Source organism: Martes martes (genome assembly GCF_963455335.1).
Source record: "Martes martes genome assembly, chromosome: 11".
Taxonomy (NCBI): Eukaryota; Metazoa; Chordata; class Mammalia; order Carnivora; family Mustelidae; genus Martes; species Martes martes.
Window position 1 is genome coordinate 67,158,633 of NC_137899.1, and position 20,127 is coordinate 67,178,759.

Here is a 20,127-nt window from a genome sequence, read left to right on the forward strand (position 1 = left end):
GGCTTATAAATGATGGGCCGGTCTTGTGTACTTGTCTAGTCCATGATTTAAACATACTGTGTCCATGTCAATATTTTTCCTGTGCTGAGTCTTGGCTTGAGATGCCTTCTTTCCTCTTCAAGAGGGCATCTGGGGGCCCCAGTTCTAGAAATGGCAATGTAGCTTGTATCAGTATAGCCTTCCCTCAAACAACAATGATCAACTCTGCGTAAAATGCAAAAAGCATTTTAAAACTTCAAATTTCAAAAATTTCAATAAAAATTTTTTCAAAAAAAATTAAATTTCAATAAAATTTCAAAAATTCGAAAGCACCAAGAGCTACCCAAAGCAGGCAGACAGGGGAGAGCCATCAACCCTGGAAAGAAGGAACCAGCCCTGAGTGAGATCCACATCTGTTTGGCTTTTCCCCTGATCACCTTGCCTGGCTCCTATGCTCAGCTAGAGTTCAGACAGGAGATCTTTGGGGGGAATATCATGAGGCTTCTCTCTTTTTCTTTTTTCTTGGTCAGTCTAGCTAAAGGTTTCTCATTTTTTGTTGGATTTTTCAAAGACCTTTTGAGTTTATTGATTTTCTCTGTTATTTTTTATCTTCTATTCCACTCATTTCTGCTCTGATCTTTGTTTCTTTCATTCTCTTTGCTTTGGGTTTAGTTTACTCTTTTTCCCGCACCGGTGTCTTCAAGTGGAAGTTTGGGCTATTGATTTGAGATCTTTCTTCTTTACTAAGATAAGCATCTACAGCTATAAATTTTCTTCTAAGCACTGCTTAGATGACCCCCATAAGTTTTGGCATGTTGCATCTTCATTTTCATTTATCTCAAAATGTTTTCAGTTTCTCTTGAGATTTCTTCTTCTTTCTTCCCATTGGAAATTCACAAGTGTGTTGTTTAATTTCCACTTAATTCTGGATTTCCCAAAATTCTTTCTGGTATGGACTTCTAATTTTTTTCCATTCCACAGTGATCAGAGAACATGCTTTACTTAACTTCAGTCCTTTTAAATGTCTCAAAGCTTGTTTTATGACCTAGAATATGGTCAATTCTGGGGAATATTCCATGTACACTTGAGAAGAAAGTAGATTCTTCTGTTGTTTGACTGAGTGTTCTATAAATGTTTATAGGTCTGTTTGGTTCATATTGTTGATTAAGTCTTTTATTTTCTGTTAATTATTCATTTAATTGCTTAGCCATTATTGAAAGTGGGGTATAGAAGTCCCTAACTATTGTTCCTTCCTTCAGTTCTGTCCGATTTTTTTCTCATGTATTTTGGTGCATATAAATTTATAATAGTTATGTCTTTCTGATAGAATGACCCTTTTATTATTATAAAATGTCCTTCTTTATCTCTAGTAACAGCTTTAATTTTAAAGTCTATTTTTCTGATATTAGTTTAGCCATTCCAGCTTCCTTATGGTTACTGTTTGCATGATGTGTCCTTTTTATCTTTTTACTTTCAACCTACTTGTATCATTTTATCTTAAGTGCTATCTCCTGTACCCAGCATATAGTTGGATTTTGTTTTTTACCCAATTTGACAGTCTCTGCCTTTTGATCAGGTTGTTTAATCCATTCACATTTAATGTTATTATTGATATGGTTGAGTTTACAGCTCCCATTTTATTTTTTGCTTTCTGTATCTTACATCTTCTTTTGTTCCTTTTTTCCTCTTTCACTGCTTTCTTTTGCATTAAGTGAGCATTTTAATTAAGATAGCATTTTAATTTCCATAATGATTTTTTCACTCTGCTTTTTGAGTTATTTTCTTCATAATTGCTGTTGAGTTTACCATATAAATCTTAATGTATCAGATTTATACTAACTTCTTTCAGATCTGTACTAACTTAATTCCAATGAGAAATAAACACATTGCTCCTGTATAGCTGTATTTCCCTTTCCCCTTTTTGAGGTGTTGTTACACGTTATACCTAACTACTATGCTACAGACCCAGCTATACATTATTATACTCATTACTTTATATACTTGTATGTCTTTTGCAGAAGATGAGGAGAGAAGAAAGGAGAACAAGTAGCTATTTATACCATTAGCTACATTAACCTTCTTATTTACCATTTCCATTTCACTTCATTTGTTCCTGTGGATTCACATTACTATTTGGCATCATTTTCTTATTGGCATCCGTTATCTTATATGTATATACAAATGGATGGACGGATGAGTGGGTAGGTGGTTGGATGAATGGATAGATGGATGGATACATGGAAACATACATACTACATACATACATGCACAGCTGGTAGGCAGACAAATAGAATATACCAGATTGCCATATAAAAATATATTTACCGCTATGAGTCATGGTCACAAATGTTTGAAAACTGCTGTCCTGCGCTATTGGTTGGCTTGGGGAAGAGGAAGAGGCTTGCTCTGGGATTTTTTTTTTTTAGTACTCAAAAGACTTGCCCTTAGGTATGTCCTGAGCACTTTCCCCTCTGACCTTGTTTGTCTCTCTTTGCTTCTCAACTGAGAGAAAAGGCGCTCGACTCACCACATTCCCTTCAAAACTGTTGCATGTAGCCACCGCCTTGTACAAACACTCACATCACCATGGTGACTGGAGTTACATGCAACTTCCTGTTCTATTTGGTCCACCCTCGAATGCCTCTGTTATCAGGAAATGCTAACAATGAGTTAGTGCTGAGAGAACTTTCAATTCACTTTTTTAGAGAATTCTGAGACTTTTCACAAATGATTCATTCATTCATTTCTTGAGAGCATGACTTTGTACTTAGCAAGTGTGGGTTGCTTTGTCATTTGAAATAAAACAGAAGGGCAGGTAGGTAAAACTGTTTTGCTTAGTTGCTAAAAACATTTATGCTGGGTGTTCTCAGTGGGTAAAATTATCCTGATTGAGCTGGTCACTAGGGCTTGCTTTGTCAGAATTAATTCAGTGGAGAAATCTATCAAATTATTAACTACCCATTTAGAATGAGTAATTCCTACAGCTGATAAAATATTTTTTTTTTAAATTAACCTTCAGGAAGCATTGAAAAGGTGAGCTTGGGCCTTAACAAGATTCCGACCTTCTGGGAAAGCATCCAACCTGCTTTCAGAGATTTTGATCTATCTTGGTAGAATTTCAGAAAAATGTACTGACATCCCTTATGAACACAGTCCAAGACTCCTTTCTAGATCCTAGACTGGGTTTCCTTTCCACATTCTGACTGTGCTGCCCGGCACTTCTTGCCTCACCCCCAAGCTTCCCACCTAACTTTCATCCATGAGACGCGGTCCCATTTTTACAAGCAGAATTAATTAGGTTGGAAGAAGACAGCCAGAGAAAACAAAGCAGTTCCCCATATATGAATTATTCTAAAATTACCTGCCCTCCTAGTTATCTGTCAGTGACTTCCTATACCAGTAGCCAGTCCAGAGATTTATTTAAGTGGCTCTATAGAGTCATTACTGAGACAAAGAGCACCTTCCTGATGTGTCCAGCCCTCGGTAGCCACAGGAATCAGAAGTGCCCAGGGCTAAAGCAGGATCCCCAGCATCTATAAGCCAAAGAGCTGAACTTGGAAGGGAAAGTGACAAGTTCTGGTTTTTGGCCTGAATTTCCAGCATTTACACCAGCTCTGGAGATGGGGGTAGGAGCAGTAGATATGGATTAAAGCCTTTTTGGCCTTGATTACAAAATTATGAGACTGTAGTTTTGTATTACTGTGAATCTTTGCTGTCCGGCAAGACTTGTCTTCCCATCGTCTCTCCACCTGGCTGAAACTTCTAGTTGAAGAATAAGTTGCTACATATTGATTGTTCATTTTATTTCTAAATTACCCAGACATCCCTGTATATGCGATTCATCAGTAGGGCTCTATTTGTGAATAAGAGGGGAAGAAGTACAAGTATTTCTAGACTTCATTTCAGGATGTGGCAGGGACTTTTTTTTATGTTGTTTTGGTGTTTATTTAGCAACATCAATTAATTTGCTTTTATTTATGAAGAAAATGCAATGTGTGTGTGTACACAGACTGGCACATCTTCTTCCTGCACAAAGTTCAAGCCATTTGATCAGTGTTTATGCAATGGCTAGAAAAGTGAGATTTCTAGAAAACTTGAAAGCAGAGAGAAAAATTAAAGCATAGAAAAGGATTATTTGGTCTCCATAGTTGAATTCTGTTTCCGTCCTTCATTTATAGTGTTACCAGATAACCCTTCTAAGACGCAGGAGGGGGTCATACGACATCTCTCTTCGTTCTTGCATCAGCAGGAAGCTGAAGGGTATAGTGGGGTCACCTAGACGGGGATTTGGGTCCTGGCTTAGCCCCTTGCCCTCTGGGCGATCTTAACCCCTCCAGGCCACACTCTTCATTGTTCCAGCCACCGTGTGGGTCTCATCAAGCCACGTGTGCAAAGAGCCAGCTGTCGTGTTCGGCTTGTGGTGAGCTACTTTGGTTACAGCTCATTAATGTGGACGTCTTTTGGTGTCCTGCAGGACACTGTTCTGGCGTCCGTGGCTTGGCCCTTGCCTGGTAGACCACTGGATTTGTGTACCACTTCTCTCCGCCCTGTTTGCTTTTCCTCCATCCACTCCGAGGAGTTTGAAAAGAGCTGGAGAGCCTATCAAGCTAACCTTGGGCAGCTAGGCTCTTTAAAGTGCCTCTAGCCTAAAGTGTAACAGAGGGGAGGTTGACTACAAGATAGTTTGGGGACTTGGCTTTCCATTTCTCCCATTAGCACAGAAAACTGAAAAGTGATGAGCCTCAGGACATTCTCCAAAATGAGGATGCTGTTTCACGAACCGCAGCCTAGAGTTCTTGCTGCCAGAAACGGCCTGGGGTGTGACAAATCGCCCATCTCTCCATCCCTTGCTGCCCACGCAGAAAAGAACAATCAAATATATGGGGTTTGCCCTGAAATAATTTAGGAAATATGAAGGCTTGAAAGTGTAAGATTTGGCATAATGCAAATCAAAATAAAGTAAGTCGTGAATCAGTAATACTTTCACCCACAGCTTCGAAGTCTTTATTTTTATGATTATCGCTGCTGAGGACGGCAGCCTGCATAAACGCTGTTTAGAATAGCTGAAGGCTGACGTTTTATATGAAAAATGGCTATCAGAGCAATTTCCCTGAGGGTCCATAAGAACTAATTTTGTTGAATGTGATGGTTCCTAAATAACTCTGGCTTCTTCACAGGAACACACGGGGAAGGTCTGGGAGCTTTGCAGCCTAGACTTGAGTCTAAGAGTGAATGAGTCGTCAGTGTTTAGGGACTGAGAAAAATCTGTCTCTGGGGCTAAAAAGATGTAGGTGTTCTCGTAGGAGGATAGGGATGAGGAGCTAATGTAAACCGTGGCTTTGTTCTGCTTCTTTTTGGATTATTTTCTTTGGATTTAAGTACCTAAATAATGGTCTCCTACTCTCTTGTCTTGGCTTTTTCTCTCCTCCCATCTTCCCTTTCCCTGTCCCTACCCTTTCTGTTGCCATATCCGAAACCTCAGAAGTAAAAATACTCTTATTAATAAATTGTACTGTAGGATGGCTTTGGGGGGTCTAGAGACACTCTTTTCCTGATCTATGCCCATCTTACCTTATCTTTGAGCCTGTTCCCCTGAAAATATCAAAAAGGGAAGGAGATTTTAGAAAGGAAGAGCCATCGTTGGCTACACCAGCATGGCTTGTCTTAGGAAATGTGATTGTTACCTTACAAGCTTGGGGCAGATGCCTTTTGCTTATAAGTAAAATGTCGTCACATGTATGGATCACATTTGCTATTGAAATTTTGGTTAGGCATTTCAGTTTCCGAATGAAACTCTGTGCTGTCAGCCTCATCACTGGCATGTTTCTCAGGTGACGTGAAAGTATTAGGATCTGTGAAATGGCATCTTCAGAGCAAGCCATGGTGTGACCATGCCAGTGTCTCTGCTCCAACGTGGGGTGCTTCACTCTGCCCGTAAGCTTTCCTACACTCTTCTAAAATAGCCACAAAATCCTCCAAAACTCATTGCTATTTTCAGACCTGCTTCCACTTGGAATAATTAGTTTCAATCATTACTCACATGTTTAATGCCTAATTTGGGACAAAGTATTTATTTTATTTGCCCTAAAACTGTCTTTTTTGAGCTTCGGAGAGTCTCTATTCCATGAATTACTGGGTGCTATACTCCTCTTCTAGGTGCTCCGTAATGTGCCAAGAACCCTGGAGTCACCCCCATTGCAAGGTGGCCTCCCTGGGGCTGGCACTGAACCCTGTTCCCTGCCGGGCAAAGGGCTCTGGGAGAGCCCTCGCCCTGGTTCGCGCCTGGTGTTTGCGGTTGAACAGAGTGGTTCCTCTGCTTTACCTTCAACATCCAATCCATTGTCCAAGGCACTGCCATTGTTATCTACGTAAAATTCACATCCCATAAAATTAACCAGTGCAGAGCTCACTAGGAAGCATGTCATCTGGTGGCATTTAGCATGTCCACGGTGTCGGGCAACCATCAACTCTGTCTTGTTCCAAGACATTTTGATCATCAAAAAAGAAACCCAGTACCCCATAATGAGTCACTCCTCCCTCTCCCTTCCCCTGGCCCCTGGCAACTGCCAGTCTGCTTTCTGTCTCTGTGGATAAAAATGGAATCATACAACTTGAGGACCTTTGTGTCTGGCCTTTTCACTCAGTATAATATTTTTGAGGTTCATCCATGGCAGACAGGGATTAATATGTCATTCCTTGTTGGGGGTCACTACCATTGCATTCTATGGATATAGCACAGTTGGTGTATCATTCATTGCTTGATGGGCATGTGGGTGCTTTTTATCTTTGGGCTGTTGTGAAGGGTGCTGCTGTGAACATTCCCATCCTGGTACTGGTTTGAGTACCTGTTTTCATTTCTTGGGAGCCAGGTTATGCTTGTTTCATGATTATCTCCCAAACTTGTCCACTGCTCTCCCTTTAGTCAACCACCCTCATATCTTACTGTGCTACCTAACTGATCTGGCCCTTCTCCAGCCTGCATTCTACACTGCAGCTCAAAGGCCTTTTAAAAATACAGATCTGTTACTCATGCCCTTCACCAATTTTAGGATTGCTCTAAAGGAACAGAGTTCTTGCAGGTCGGGCAGGGTTCTGCAAGCCAGGCCTCGGACATTCCTTTAAGCTCATTTCACCATTCTGCAGCTCACCATCCATGCTGTAGCCACAGTGACCTTTCTGTCCTACAAATCCTCCATGTCTGTCCCACCTCAGGCCCTTTGCATATGCTGTTCCACTGCCCGGGTTGCTCTCCTCTCCTCTTTGCCCAATTAATGTCTCATCCTTAAACATGACCGCACTTAACATTACAGCTTTAAGGCACCAGAGTGGGGTAGACATTCTGTTACATTGTGGCCTGGCAGGACACCTGAGGGTCCTCACAGATAGATGGACAGCAGGACAAATTCTCTAAAGAGACGTTTTATTAAAAAGCAAAGCTAGGGGCGCCTGGGTGGCTCAGTGGGTTAAAGCCTCTGCCTTCGGCTCGGTGGTCATGATCTCAGGGTCTTGGGATCGAGCCCCGCATCGGGCTCTCTCCTCAGTGGGGAGCCTGCTTCACCCTGCCTCTCTGCCTACTTGTGATCTGTCAAATAAATAAATAAAATCTTAAGAAAAAAAAGCTAGAGGGAAAAAATAAAGGTGAAATTTATTTATCTGTAGGTGAAAGAAACTGAACTATTTTTGAAGATTCCTATCTCTTATATCAGGGAGTTAAAAAAAGAAAGTGTCACTTCCTCTCTGATTGTACATTCCTAAGGCTTAAGCTTAATGTCTGTGGTCATTCACACTCTAGGCCCTGTGCTGCTGTCTATTTATCACCAGTATGTATATTTAAATAAGCAAAGACCTCCTGATTTATTTTCAGAGCTGAAGATGTTATCATTGTAAACACTAACTTACTGAGGATTTTTATTTAAACCTGTGGGTGAAATCACTTTGAGCAGGTGAGGGTAGAACTGGTCTTACCGCTACCTTGTTAGGTGGTTTTAGGATGTTTATAGTGAAACAATAATGAGCCTCAAAAAAGCAGAAATTTCTTCCAACCAAAGAAACCTCCAGCACCGTAGGATGGCATGCCACATCACATGTATAATAGCATGTGAGACGTCCCTTGGAGTGGATTTAGAAAGGTTTCTAATAGCATGGCACAGTATATAGCTTCCCACAGTAAGTGGGAAGAATAGAACACAGAGTCGCATGTGTCAGTAGGAATAGATACACGTATTGACGAAATCCATAGGAAACAGCCTGCAAGGAAATCCACAAAAGGGTAGCAGTGCTCACCGTCGCATGGCGGCCTTCTGTGGTTCTCTGCTTTACAAGTTCTCCTATAATGAGCTTGTGTTCCTTTATATCCTGACATAAGCCTCGATTTAGAGAAGAGAAAAAACCCCACCACAAAACGATCACAGTCTTCACATCCAGAGACCTTTGGAGAAGAAAAAAAAACCTTTGGAAGCGGCCCTGGAGGGCAGCAGTGAACGCTGATGAGGACAGTGGGGAGGGCAGTGCGAGTGCGGGTCCCTCCCTTCCCAACCTAGCTTCTACCTCCAGGAATCCTCCCCCCCACCCCGCTCTCCATCTTACCATTGCCCCTGCAGAAAAATGTCTCAACTGCCCTTGAAAGGCGTCCCCCTCCCCCTTCTGCATATTTTTAACCATCTTGTTCAGGAAACATGTGATAAGTAACTTTTGGGAGCACAGAGGAGAAGCTACCAGAACCCGCAGCGTTCTGTTGACAAGAGTGCATGTGGGTGTCCCTTCACCTGACTCTGTAAAAGCAGCTAATGACTAGCTGGTTGTGGAGGCTGAGGAAACGTCTCTTTGTTTGCTCTTTATCCTCCTCGGCATGATAAGAACGTTTAAACAAGGATGAACAGTCACCCAGAATTCCGCTCGGGTCCCCACGGAAAGAGCCTGTTCATGGAGCTGATGTGGAAGCGCCCCTCCCCCACCGTGCTCCCCCAGGCCCCCTGATGAAGGGGCTGTAAGGCCATGGCCACCCTCCATGGGTGCTGGAGGACAGGGGCTGCCTTACGAAGCCCTTAGTGCTCAGGGTAAGTTACAGAACCGGCTTGTCGTGCCAGGCCCTGGTGCCCACCAGGAGGAAGGCTGTGGTCTGACGCGAGGAGCTCTCCAGAACTACTGTGTCCCCAGGCCCCGGGCCCCCGGGGCAGTGACAATGAGCCCCAGTAGCACTGTGGGGGCTGCGCATGGTCTAGTCCCGGAGAAGCCAGGGCCTGGGGTGCAGGGCACGGCAAAACACACACACACACACACACCATCTCCCCGCACCCCCACACCCCTGGGTCAGTGACGATGAGCCCCAGTAGCACTGCCCGGGCTGCGCAGGGTCTAGTCCCGGAGAAGCCAGGGCCTGGGGTGCGGGGCACGGCAAAACACACACACACACACACACACACCATCTCCCCGCACCCCCACACCCCTGGGTCAGTGACGATGAGCCCCAGTAGCACTGCCCGGGCTGCGCAGGGTCTAGTCCCGGAGAAGCCAGGGCCTGGGGTGCAGGGCACAACACACATACACACACCGTCACGTGGCTCCGCCCACAGGTTTGGGTTTTCTCAGCTTTTCCTCGTCTGTTCGTTTCGGCCTTCGCGCTGCGTACACCTGGGTTCTTGCCCCGCCAGGCCCATTTGCTGGAAGCGAGTGACCTTGCCGTGTTTCTTTTCCAAGGGCCGCTTTCCTCGTGGGTCACATGGGAGTATTATTACCTGCCTCCCGGGGTTATCATTAGGATTAAATGTGATAATCTGTGAAAAGTACCTGCCAAATAATTGGCACTTAAATGTTGGTTCTCCGCCCTCCCCATTCCTTCCCTCTGTCTCTGTTTTTTATTCAGGATTCAGTAGCTGACCTGCTTGTAGATTACTGGCCACCTGTGTTTCCTGCTGTTGTTGGATTTAGCCAAACCTAACCTATTAGAATTACTACCTATTAAAACTATGCTCTTATTTGGGGCAGTTTAGTGAGGGGTCTTTGAGTGGGGCTTAGGGGATGTGAAGGGAAGCCGATGCCATTTTGGGAAGGGAGAATCCATTCTCCTTGTTCGGGGGGAAAGCCTGTGGAACGTTCACCCAATGTCCTGTCAATGCAGGCAGCTTCTTCGCAGAGTTCATGCAGGGATTATCCCAGAGAAAGAGGAAGATAGTTCTAGTCTTTGTGAGAATCTTGTATTCCCTCTCCCATCTTTACACTGCCCTCACCCGTCCCCCCTCCACCTTTCCCTCTTCTCTCACCTTCCTCCCAGAGTTCTAGAATCATACAGTCTTGGAGCCCGAAATGTCTTTGGGTGGGGTCATCTCCTCTCATCCCTATACTTTATACATGGGGAGACCAAGACCCAGGGTCCCAGAGCTCCTCTTCTTCTTCCAGCTCAGGAAGGTGGCCCTGAGGAAACTTGCAAAGCTAGGAGGAAACAAGCCCAGTTCTTTCTTTCAATAATGGAAAATGGTAGTTGCTCAGTGAGCCCCCAGGAGCAGAGAGAATGACCTGCTTCTCTCCCTCTGCGGACTCGTGGCCCTCTAGGAAAGGACATGATAGACAATGCTGTAGCTGTATTTAGAGAGGGGCTCCGTGCCCTGGAGTCCTCCACCCCCAACATCGCTCTCTGTCCCACAATGCACCCGGATATGTACCTGTGTTTGCACTGACCTAAGACAGGGCTTCTTTCTTCTATAATGGTCCTGGCTCTGTGGAATAAGCCAATGAGCAAACGTTTTTTCTTCTGGGCAGGTTGAGACAGAAAGACGGTTTAGACTTTTTGCTTTTGCTTTATGTCCTGTTGCATGCTGTGTGTGAGCCCCTGCTCTGCAGAGAGGCATGCCAGGGGCCGGTCAGATCTCGAAGAACCATGAAGGCACTTAGCTCCTAGTTCAACCAAGCAGTGGAACTGAGGACACTGCTGCCCCATAAGCCTTTAAAACATCAACATCTTAAGGTCTAAGTATCCCAGGAAAACTTTGTAATGGACTTGTTATACTTAGAAGGCCAAACAGAGTTACTATTTAGTTGACGCTCATATGTAATTTGCTTTTGCATTGGTGTTTTCACTTAGAGTAGACTGACATTTTTTAATGACCTTAACCAATCCTTGGTTTCACTTTAAATGTGATCCTTCACCAATACCGGTAGACGTACTGGCTACCGTACGTATTATTATTAGACGTATTATTGTCCCTAACATTTCCACCCTTGAAGATCCTGGCAAATAATAAGCCCTTGTTTACTATTAACATTACAAAAATGTCTCTGTCATTTGCTCCAGTTTCTATAGTATTCAAATGAAAGTTCAGTCTCTTGACCTCACACGGTCTAAAACAGGGACATTTGTATTTGATGATGGCAATTCTCTCTTTAAAGGAGAGCTTACCTGTGCTGTTTTATCCGTCCTATGCTGTGTTTTCAATGGCCCACTGCTGAGTGCAGGGAAAATGGGAAAATCATGTCAAGGAGAAGTGACCTCCACACTCTGAAAAGCAAACAAAACAAGGAACTCAAGGCAAAGCAAGTTTATCTGGAAATTTGACCCAGAGGCTTCTGAGTGAAAACACCCTTTCCCCACCATCCCGGAAGCAGCATCAGGGTGGCCGTTTAGAGCTGGCCTTTGAAATGCCTGCCAGCACTCCTGATATTTCATCTTGAGCTAACTGGGTGGTCACAACTACAACATATCTTTATGCCTAGCTCACAGAACCCCAGGTTTCCTTCTGACATAAGCGGACAGGGATGATGGAGGGATCCCTGAGCGTGGCGGTGGCTGGACAGGCCACCGAGTGACACTGGAATGCCTTTCCTATGTATGTTTCTCACTCAAGACCAGATAAGTGAGGGTGGGGAGGGAATAGAAGGAAAGAAAAAAGAAGTCCAGAGGTCCACAAACAAAACACAGTAGGTCTCGGGGCTGGGAACCCTTCTGTCACTGTGGAGATGAGCGGAGTGAGCTGATCCAGGGCAGACCCAAGCCGAGGCACATCTAAAACAGGGCCGAAGGACTCTTTTCTTTTAGGACTTGACATGCCTAAATGCCAGTGCCTCGGGCGTCTTGCAGATTGGAGTTATCTGTCTGACTTTGAGGCCCCCTGTTGCCGAGCCAGAGGATAGGGTGGGTGTGGAGTTGATGATCAAGTGCACTGCTGTCTGGACCTGCTGGTTTTGGGGCTGGGGGCTACAGAATGGTGGTATCACCCCATCTGGTCTGCAGCTAGAAAACAAGCCCAGCCCATTGTCATTCTTATGACTTATCCGGGGAAAGAAGCTGTCCTCGGGAGATAGCCCTTTGATTCATTCATTCTTTGGGCCGGTATCTACCGCTTGCCTTCCTGCCCCTTGCCGCAGGTGGGCTCCCTTCATGTTATCTCCCAGGATCATCTGACAAGAGCCACAGTCAGAGGCTTTCACAGTGTGTGGGGACAGCCAACATGCTATGTTTGTTTTGAAGAGTCAAACCGTCTTTCTAGACCACAGGTATGAAAAATATGAAGGCTGAGTTCAAAATCGGCAATTGAGAAGCCTTGTCTGAGCTTCTGAAACTTTTTTTTTAAAGATTTTATTTATTTACTTGACAGAGACAGTGAGAGAGGGAACGCAAGCAGGGGCAGTGGGAGAGGGAGAAGCAGGCTTCCTGCTGAGCTGAGCAGGGAGCCCGATGTGAGGGTCAGTCCCAGGACCCTGGGATCATGACCTGAGCCGAAGGCAGACGCTTAAGGACTGAGCCATCCAGGTGCCCCTGAGCTTCTCGAACTTTAAAGTTGCTCAGGGGAATTCATGAGAACTGCCCAGATTGGCCCTAACCTCAGTGATTCCAAGTCGGCAAAGAATGAGGTTCGCAAACCTGTGGTTTTAAAAACAGGAACCAGTGTGATTTTGATGGAGGCGGGGGATAGGCTGACCCCCAGAATTTTAGAAACACATTTGAGAGGGCTTGTTTCAGGTTATTCAGGTCAGTTACCTGGGAGACTTCTTCCCCATCATACACATCTCCCCATTTCCACCCTTTCTGGCCTGGTGAGCCTCTTTTACTTAGGAGAATATTATCTCTGCCTTCTGCTCTGTGGGCAAAGCAGAAAATCTGAGAACCAACTGTTCTACATAAAACAGTTTCAGGCAGAGTTCAGATAGAGGGCTCTCAGAGGATGCTTTTGTTTTCCTGGGACATTTTTAGGAGAAAGGATGTAAGGCTTCGGTAAGGCGACGGGCCTCCCCTGGGCACCTGTCCTGGCCCCCACTATTTCACCTGTCCAGCCGGGAGGTAGGGCAGCAGGAGGCAGACCTCAGTTCGGACTGTCCCCTCACACTTACCCACTGTGTAATCTCGAATATAAACGAATATAAACGTTTCTGTGCTGCCCTTCAGTTGGGAGTCACGGGTAGGCTGTCGGCCTCATGGGGGCCGGTGGTGGGGGCTAATAGGGCTGAGGTACACAGAACAAGAAGGCTCTGAGCAGGCTTCTCACATTTGCCGAACTTGTAAATCACTCTGGGATCCCGTGAAAAGGCCTATTTCGGTGTAGGAGGTCTGAGGTGAGCCTGAGACTTGGCATTTCTAACAGACTCCCAGCTGAGGTCAGTGTTGCCTGTCCATGGACCACGCTCCAAGTCGGAAGAATCTTTTTTTTTTTTTTTAATCTTTTTCTCCTCTGAGTAGCAAGAATCTCTAAGGTGCTCCTCAGTTTTGCTGCAAACCAGGAGTGCTGTCGACAAAGTTAACAAACGCAACTCTTTTCTTAGCCCTAGGAATAGAGGACAGTCCTCTGGCTCACCTGGTGCTCATCATGCAGATGGGCAGAGAAGGCTTCTAGCCATCAACAACTTTTTCCCAGTTCCTTCAACTATGAAGTGTGTCCGGTAACATAAGAACTACTGACGAAGGGGACAGAGAGGGGGGTCATCTGACTGTGTGGGCTGAGAGAGGTTATCAAGTTCAAGGCTTCAGATGTACGAAGTAGAGGTGGCCCTTAAGGTTCAGGAATTACGGTTCCTTAAATCTCTTAGGAGTTTAACTGCTAAAGAAAGGCTTTTAGGTAGAAAACGAAAGGAGACTGTCTTTCTAAGAACAGCAGCTTTAAATTGTGTCAGAGTCCCCTGCAAGGTCTGTTAAAATGCAGATCACCTGGCCCCAGCCCAGAGTTTCTAATTCAGTTGGTTGGGGCGGGGCCTGAGAATTTGCCTGTTTAATGAGTTCCCAGCCAAACCTGAGGATCGCACTTTGATTAGCAGACTCGAGGCCCCAAAGGCCATCATCTCTGAGAGTGGGAAGCACGGAGCACGGTGCCAGCCCGTGCCACGTCTTCACATTCTAACCCTTCGGATCAGAGGGGCGATCAGAGGGGCGTTGCCAGGAGGGCGAAATGTTTACGCAGACCTGGCGGCTGGCGTTTGCAGTGTGAACCGGAGCTCCGCCTGTCTTCAGGTGTTGGAAGGTCCTGTGAGGGTTAGGAAACGTGAGATGTGTAGCACCTACATGTAGCTCTTTCCAGTGTGATAGGGTCCCCCAAGGACTGGGGCTCTCTAATCTGGCTGGTTGGCTAATCATCTGATGGGGCTTTTGAAAAATAGAGCCCCTCCCCCTAGGTGCTTCCTGGGAGATGGGGGAGCAGCCAGGGGCGGGATCCCCTCGTGGAGGTGGGGAGCAGCCAGGTGCCGTACTCCCCGAGTGGGGAGGATTGAAGCGCCAGACGGGCATTAGGAGCTGCTCTCCTTTTTAATGATTCTCGGATTTGGCTCTGGTGATCACTCAGCAAGCAAATGATTCCCCAGCAGGAAATCAGACCCTTTATGGAGTGCCTTTCCTCGCTGGATCCCTGAAGTCATCGTCGATACATTCCGGCTGCATTTTCCAAAGGGCTTCATTTCCCATCCAAGGATGGCTTCCAGCCAGGACCATCTGGCCAAGGGGACCCATCTGTGATGAAGGCCCCATTAAGAACAGCGCTGGCCACAGCCACTCAGCCCCGATAAAAGCCCCGATGACCAAATCCGAAAGAGAATACCTCTCAGGCAAACTCAGAGTCAGGTTCAAATTGAGGCAATTACTTAGATAAGAAGCTGCAAGAAGTGTTTGTCATACCCAGATTTGAGGCGTGCCGTCCTCCTTGGGGTTCCCTGGTTCACTAGCAGATGCTCAGAGAGGGTCCCTGGGTGCCATGCTCTGTGCCAGGTGAGCTTGATAAAGGGGGCTTTGGAACAGTCCTTGCTCTTATGTTATCTGTGGTCAGGAAAAGACACACACTTAATTGTCTACCTGTCGGCACAGAACCTCGAGAACAGCGTGTATCTAGAGTAGACCTCCTGTCATGCATCCTCCCTTGCCCGGGGAGGGATGCGTGTCACCTCCCCCCCCACCCCGCTTCCCTCTTGAGGCATAAGCCAGGTGAGGGCCCTCCCAGGAAGGGCCAGGAATGCAGCGCTGTGCCGTGGAGCTGTCTCTGCGGGACTGATGGCGGACAGCTGTTTGCCCCCGCCTCCGAGCTGTGTGCAGGGGGGCCGGATGCCTCTGAGGTCGGGGCAGCCGCAGTGGCTCTCCCACCTTGGCGGGCATCAGAATCACCTGGAGGGCTCATTAAAAACAGGTCGCTGGGGGGCACCTGGGTGGCTCAGGCATTGGGCATCTGTCTTCGGCTCAGGTCATGAGCTCAGGGTCCTGGGATCGAGTCCCGCATCGGGCTCCCTGCTCAGCGGGGAGCCTGCTTCTCCCACTCCTACTCCCCCTGCTTGTGTTCCCTCTCTCTCTCTCTCTCTCTCAAATAAATAAATAAAATCTTTAAAAAAAAAAACAAAAAACAGGTCGCTGGGCCTCGCTCGCCGTTCTGATTCTGTAGGTCTAGGATGGGGCCAGAGGATTTCTACCAAGTTCCCAGGTAAGGCTGAAGCTCGGGGGCCCCAGGCCACACTTGAAGAACCAGAGGGGTAGCGGGTGAGCATGGCCGTCACAGCTTCCCCAGGGACAGAGGGAGGGAGGCAGGAGCACTTCACAGCTATGCTGCTGACCCAGGCGAGAGAAGATGGGGCTCTGAAACGGGCCATAGCTGTGGGACTAGAGAACAGAGAGAGGGAGCTCAGGACACGTGTGACGTGGAACCGGTGGGCCAGGCCCAGTGAGGGAGGGGACGGGGGAGGGGAGGGGAGGGTCTGAGTAGCTGCAAGGATGGAAATGACAGGACCTGAGACGGGAATGGGACCAGGAGAGGGGGATGGCTTGTCTCTTTGTGACCTGCTGGGTTTGTGGTTCATGGAGACCTTCAGGTAGAAATGTGAAAAGGGTTGTTAAACTACTGTTCAAACCTCGGGAGAGAAATCCGAGCTGCCGGCCCAGATATGGGGGACGTAGGTTTAAGCTAAAGCTGAGGAGCTAAGTCAGACTAGTTAAGGGCGGCTCCTAGAGGAGAGAGTGGTGAGGGCTGGGCAGAGAAAGAGGGGGCTGACATTGCTCCGAGGTGCAAGAAGCAACGGGACAGACAGACGGTGTCACCAGGAAGGGGCAGAGCCAGATGTTGGAGCACCTCAAAAATTGACACATGGTGGGGACCCCTCAAAAGAACAATCCTCCCGAATCTGGGTTGCATTTGAGGTGTGAGTTGGAGGAACTGATGCACATATTTTGAAATAGTTTAACTCCTCATTGTTTCTTAACTCCCCATTGACTTGGCCTGGGCAGTTTTCTTTGGCCTTGGTGACCCAGTGGCTTCACGGGTCCGCCATTTTGGTGGAACACGCATAAGCAAAAAGAAGCAGACCCTGTGAACACACATGGGGTGCAGTAGCCAGGGTAGTAGGCTTCCTTCTCCGAAGAGAGTCAAAGTGAACAGTACGGTAGTTCGGGGTGAAGCTGGTGGTCTATTTTTCCACCTCTAAGCTTCTCTGGGGAGAAAATACACTGTGAATTCCTCTTCCTTCCTCCCTCCCCATTTGATACCAATCTGGACCCCCTCTCACCTCCCCTCCCCCCACCCCAGGACCTTGAAGCCACTGGTTTTACAAGGATAAAAAGGATTCTGACTGCTTGTTTTGTGCAATTTGTACGACAGTGCTACCGAAAGAATTGATTTCTATGAACTAAGAGCCCGCCGGGTGATAATTGTGCATTTTATAGTTCGCTTTTTTAATTTGTGAGGCTTTTGGGTCCTCTGGGTCTTCACAAACCCCAAGAACACAAAGTCCGAAAGTCTCTGAATAAGGCCGATGAGTCCGGGTCAGGCACTTCCTGGCCCCTCTGGCTGCCACCAGCTGTAGGTGCTTTGGGCAGGAACACACACCGACTTGTTGCTCTGTCTTTGCAGTTCTGTACGGAGTTAAACCAGCCTATCCTGCCCAACATCCGCAAGTGGAAGGGGCCCCGGGGATGCTGGAAGGCCATTGTTGCTGAGATGCCCTCCACTCAGCTCCAGAAGGTACCCTCCCTCTGCAAAACCTGGATTTTGTCTGCATCTTACTGAAACCTCCTTTTTCCCTAATCACAGGCATTTGCAAATTTCCTTTGCCAGCATCCTTGATGCAGTTCTGTGTTTCTGCATATTTCTTCGCTCTTTGCCGTTCATTTCAAAATGCCCTGGTTCCCGTTTCATGTTTAGATCAGGAATGGACCGCTGCCCAGACGGAAATGGGAGTTTAGGGTGTTGGGAGGAGAGGAGAAATCCTGTCTGGAGCCAAGGCTGCAAATGGGGTATTTCTGTCCTTTGTCCTCTTAATCCCGTCTCCACAGTTCCATCCTCTGCCAAGTTTGTGGAGAGCCCATTGTTCATTGAGTGAAAACTTCAGATTTGCTTAATTCATACACGAAGCGTTTGCTTTCAATGGTAGAAACTGTGCTCATGGAAATGTTCTGTGGACATTTTGAGCAGATTCTCATTTTGAGCATGTCCCCTGTGGCTGTGGGTAAATTGTGGAGGGGGTACCTGTCACTCTTACAGATGGATTCACGGCCAGTTTTCACTCACTTGGAATGTCTATTAGTGGGGTTTTGATCTTAAAATAGACTTCCAATAGTTCATCATGACTCAAACTGTCAGTACATAGTTTTTCTATAAATGCGCATGTTGTATTTTTTTTTCTCTCTAGTATACCTCACATGTTTATAAACACACAGGAACAGCATCTATGTGAGTGATACTGAGACATGGGGCTTTTAAATTATACATACACACTGGATTAAAAGTATTTTATGGACATTAAGCTCTCATTTATGGACAATAAGTTCTCTTTTTAAAGCTACTACTTAAAAATGTGATGTAAATCTGATCTCTCTGGTTTTTATGTTTTGGAGTATAAATGGTTACTATAGCTGGCAGCCGGTGTCTGTTTCTCCATAGGCTGGAAACTAAGCCAAACTGGGATGTAGCTAGTCTTTACCTCTGTAGCCCATGGCTGTCCCTTCTCAGTCCTTATAGAAATAATAATTCCACCTTGTCTTTTTTTAAGAAAAAAATAGCCCGTTATACGTACGTAGGGTCACAAGGCTCTCCTAGTCCCTCTGTTTATCCACTGAGAAATCATTAAAAATGTTCCCACGTGCCAGGCACTGTGCCACATGCCAGATACGCATCCGTGAGAAACACAGACCCAGGGACCCAGCCCTGCCTGTTCATAGTCCTTGCAAGTCCAGGGGGAGAACCCATGCTGAGCTGATGGGGCCCCTCCCTCGGGAGCTCACAGCCGGCGGGAGGCACAAGGTGGGAAACCCTACTCCAGGTCGGGGTGGCAAGGCTGTTGGAGGGTGGTGTGCAATCGGAGGGAGACCCACGTTCAAGCCACTGCAACTTCTCAGCCTCAATGCCTTCATCTCTAAAATGAGAGCAGTTTTCCCTTCCTTCAGCCAGTCACTGGGTGGCTGTAGGATTTATTGAAATGCCCCATGAACTGAACACAGGCCAGGCCTGGTGGGGCCCGCAGGAGGCGGCAGGCTGGCTGGGCTGTGCCAACTAGAAGTCCATGCACCTGTCTCGAGGAGCGATGCAAATATCTAGATTTTAATGTGAAATTTCCAGACTTTTAAATATGGACAGATAATCGAGAATGGTTTTAAATGCTGTTGAGCAAATGGTATCTGCGAGTTGCACACGTTCCACCTCTACTCTGGACAACCGTGGGCAAGTGGCCGCAGCAAACACCGTTTCCCGAATGCCCCAAATGGCATCAGGCGCCTCTGTTCTGGTCTTCAGTCCTTGCCCTACAGCCAGAGGGGCGTCTCTGTAGATGAGAAAACGGAGCTCTGTGAGACCTAACGATTTGCCCTGAAGTCCTCCGGTGGCCACATGGTGGGGTCAGGCCGGCACCCAGCTGTCACTCTGGTTCTAACAGGATCTCCGGCTGCCCCGGAAGGGGGTGGGCCAGTTCTTCCCAAGCCAGGGGCTGCCTGGGTCCAGGGGATCGGGAGAGGCTCCCAGAAACGCCCGGTGCTCACACAGGTGAGCACACAGGTGAGCAGGTGTGAAAGGTGGACTGGACAGGCAGGTGCCTGGCTGGCGGGTTCCTCGGACAGGGGTTAGGGCGCACCGGGAGCCATGGGAGGGTCTGCAGCAGGGCTGAGCACCTGCGTCCTAACTTGTTTGGGGATCGGTAGATGGGAAGACGACCCTCCACAGCAGAAGGGGCAAATCCCGTTTTTGTCACTATATACCCAAGGAGACACGTTTAGAAAAACAGAGGACTCCGTGCCCCCACAGCAGAGTGACACAGGTGGCCCTGAGATCCGGGTCATCCAGTTCTTAAACTAGGGCTCTCTCCAGGGGGCAGGCAGGCCTGCGGTTCTAAATCTCAACATGCACAGTTTGCAGAACACGGTTGCCTGTTGATTCTTTCCCTCCTCACCTTGAGTTGGGCTAGTGGAGGTGCAGAGCCCAGCAAAGCATGGCACTGGGACCATGCGGTGCCGGGGACTCAGCAGAGGCCACTTATGCTACTTATGCTGTGCCGGGTCGCTGCCTCTCCTTCAGCAGTAAGTGTTGCTGGCCCCTCCAGCGATGCCACAGATCCTACTGCCCATCTCCGATCTCCTCCGGCTGCTGGGGTGGAGTGGGGGAGAGGAAGCTTTTCCCTCTTTCCAGAAGGGACAGCAGCAAGAAGCAGACAGACTGACAATGGCCCATCAGAGAGGGCGGCGGTTAGCACCAGGCCCCAGGACACTCCTGCCAC

The 20,127-nt window shown here is 47.3% G+C and overlaps 1 protein-coding gene across 3 annotated transcripts in view; it reads left to right on the top strand.

The window, feature by feature from the left end:
• Positions 1-20,127, top strand: part of EEPD1 (endonuclease/exonuclease/phosphatase family domain containing 1) — a 109,336-nt gene that overhangs the window by 78,869 nt on the left and 10,340 nt on the right. For all 3 annotated transcript variants that reach the window (XR_013967645.1, XM_080818361.1, XM_080818362.1), the window contains exon 4: positions 17,277-17,387. Coding sequence is in view for 2 of the 3 variants with exons in the window: in XM_080818361.1 (XP_080674487.1) it covers positions 17,277-17,387 (111 nt within the window). In the remaining variant the exon portion in view is untranslated. The remainder of the gene's footprint in view (positions 1-17,276; positions 17,388-20,127) is intronic.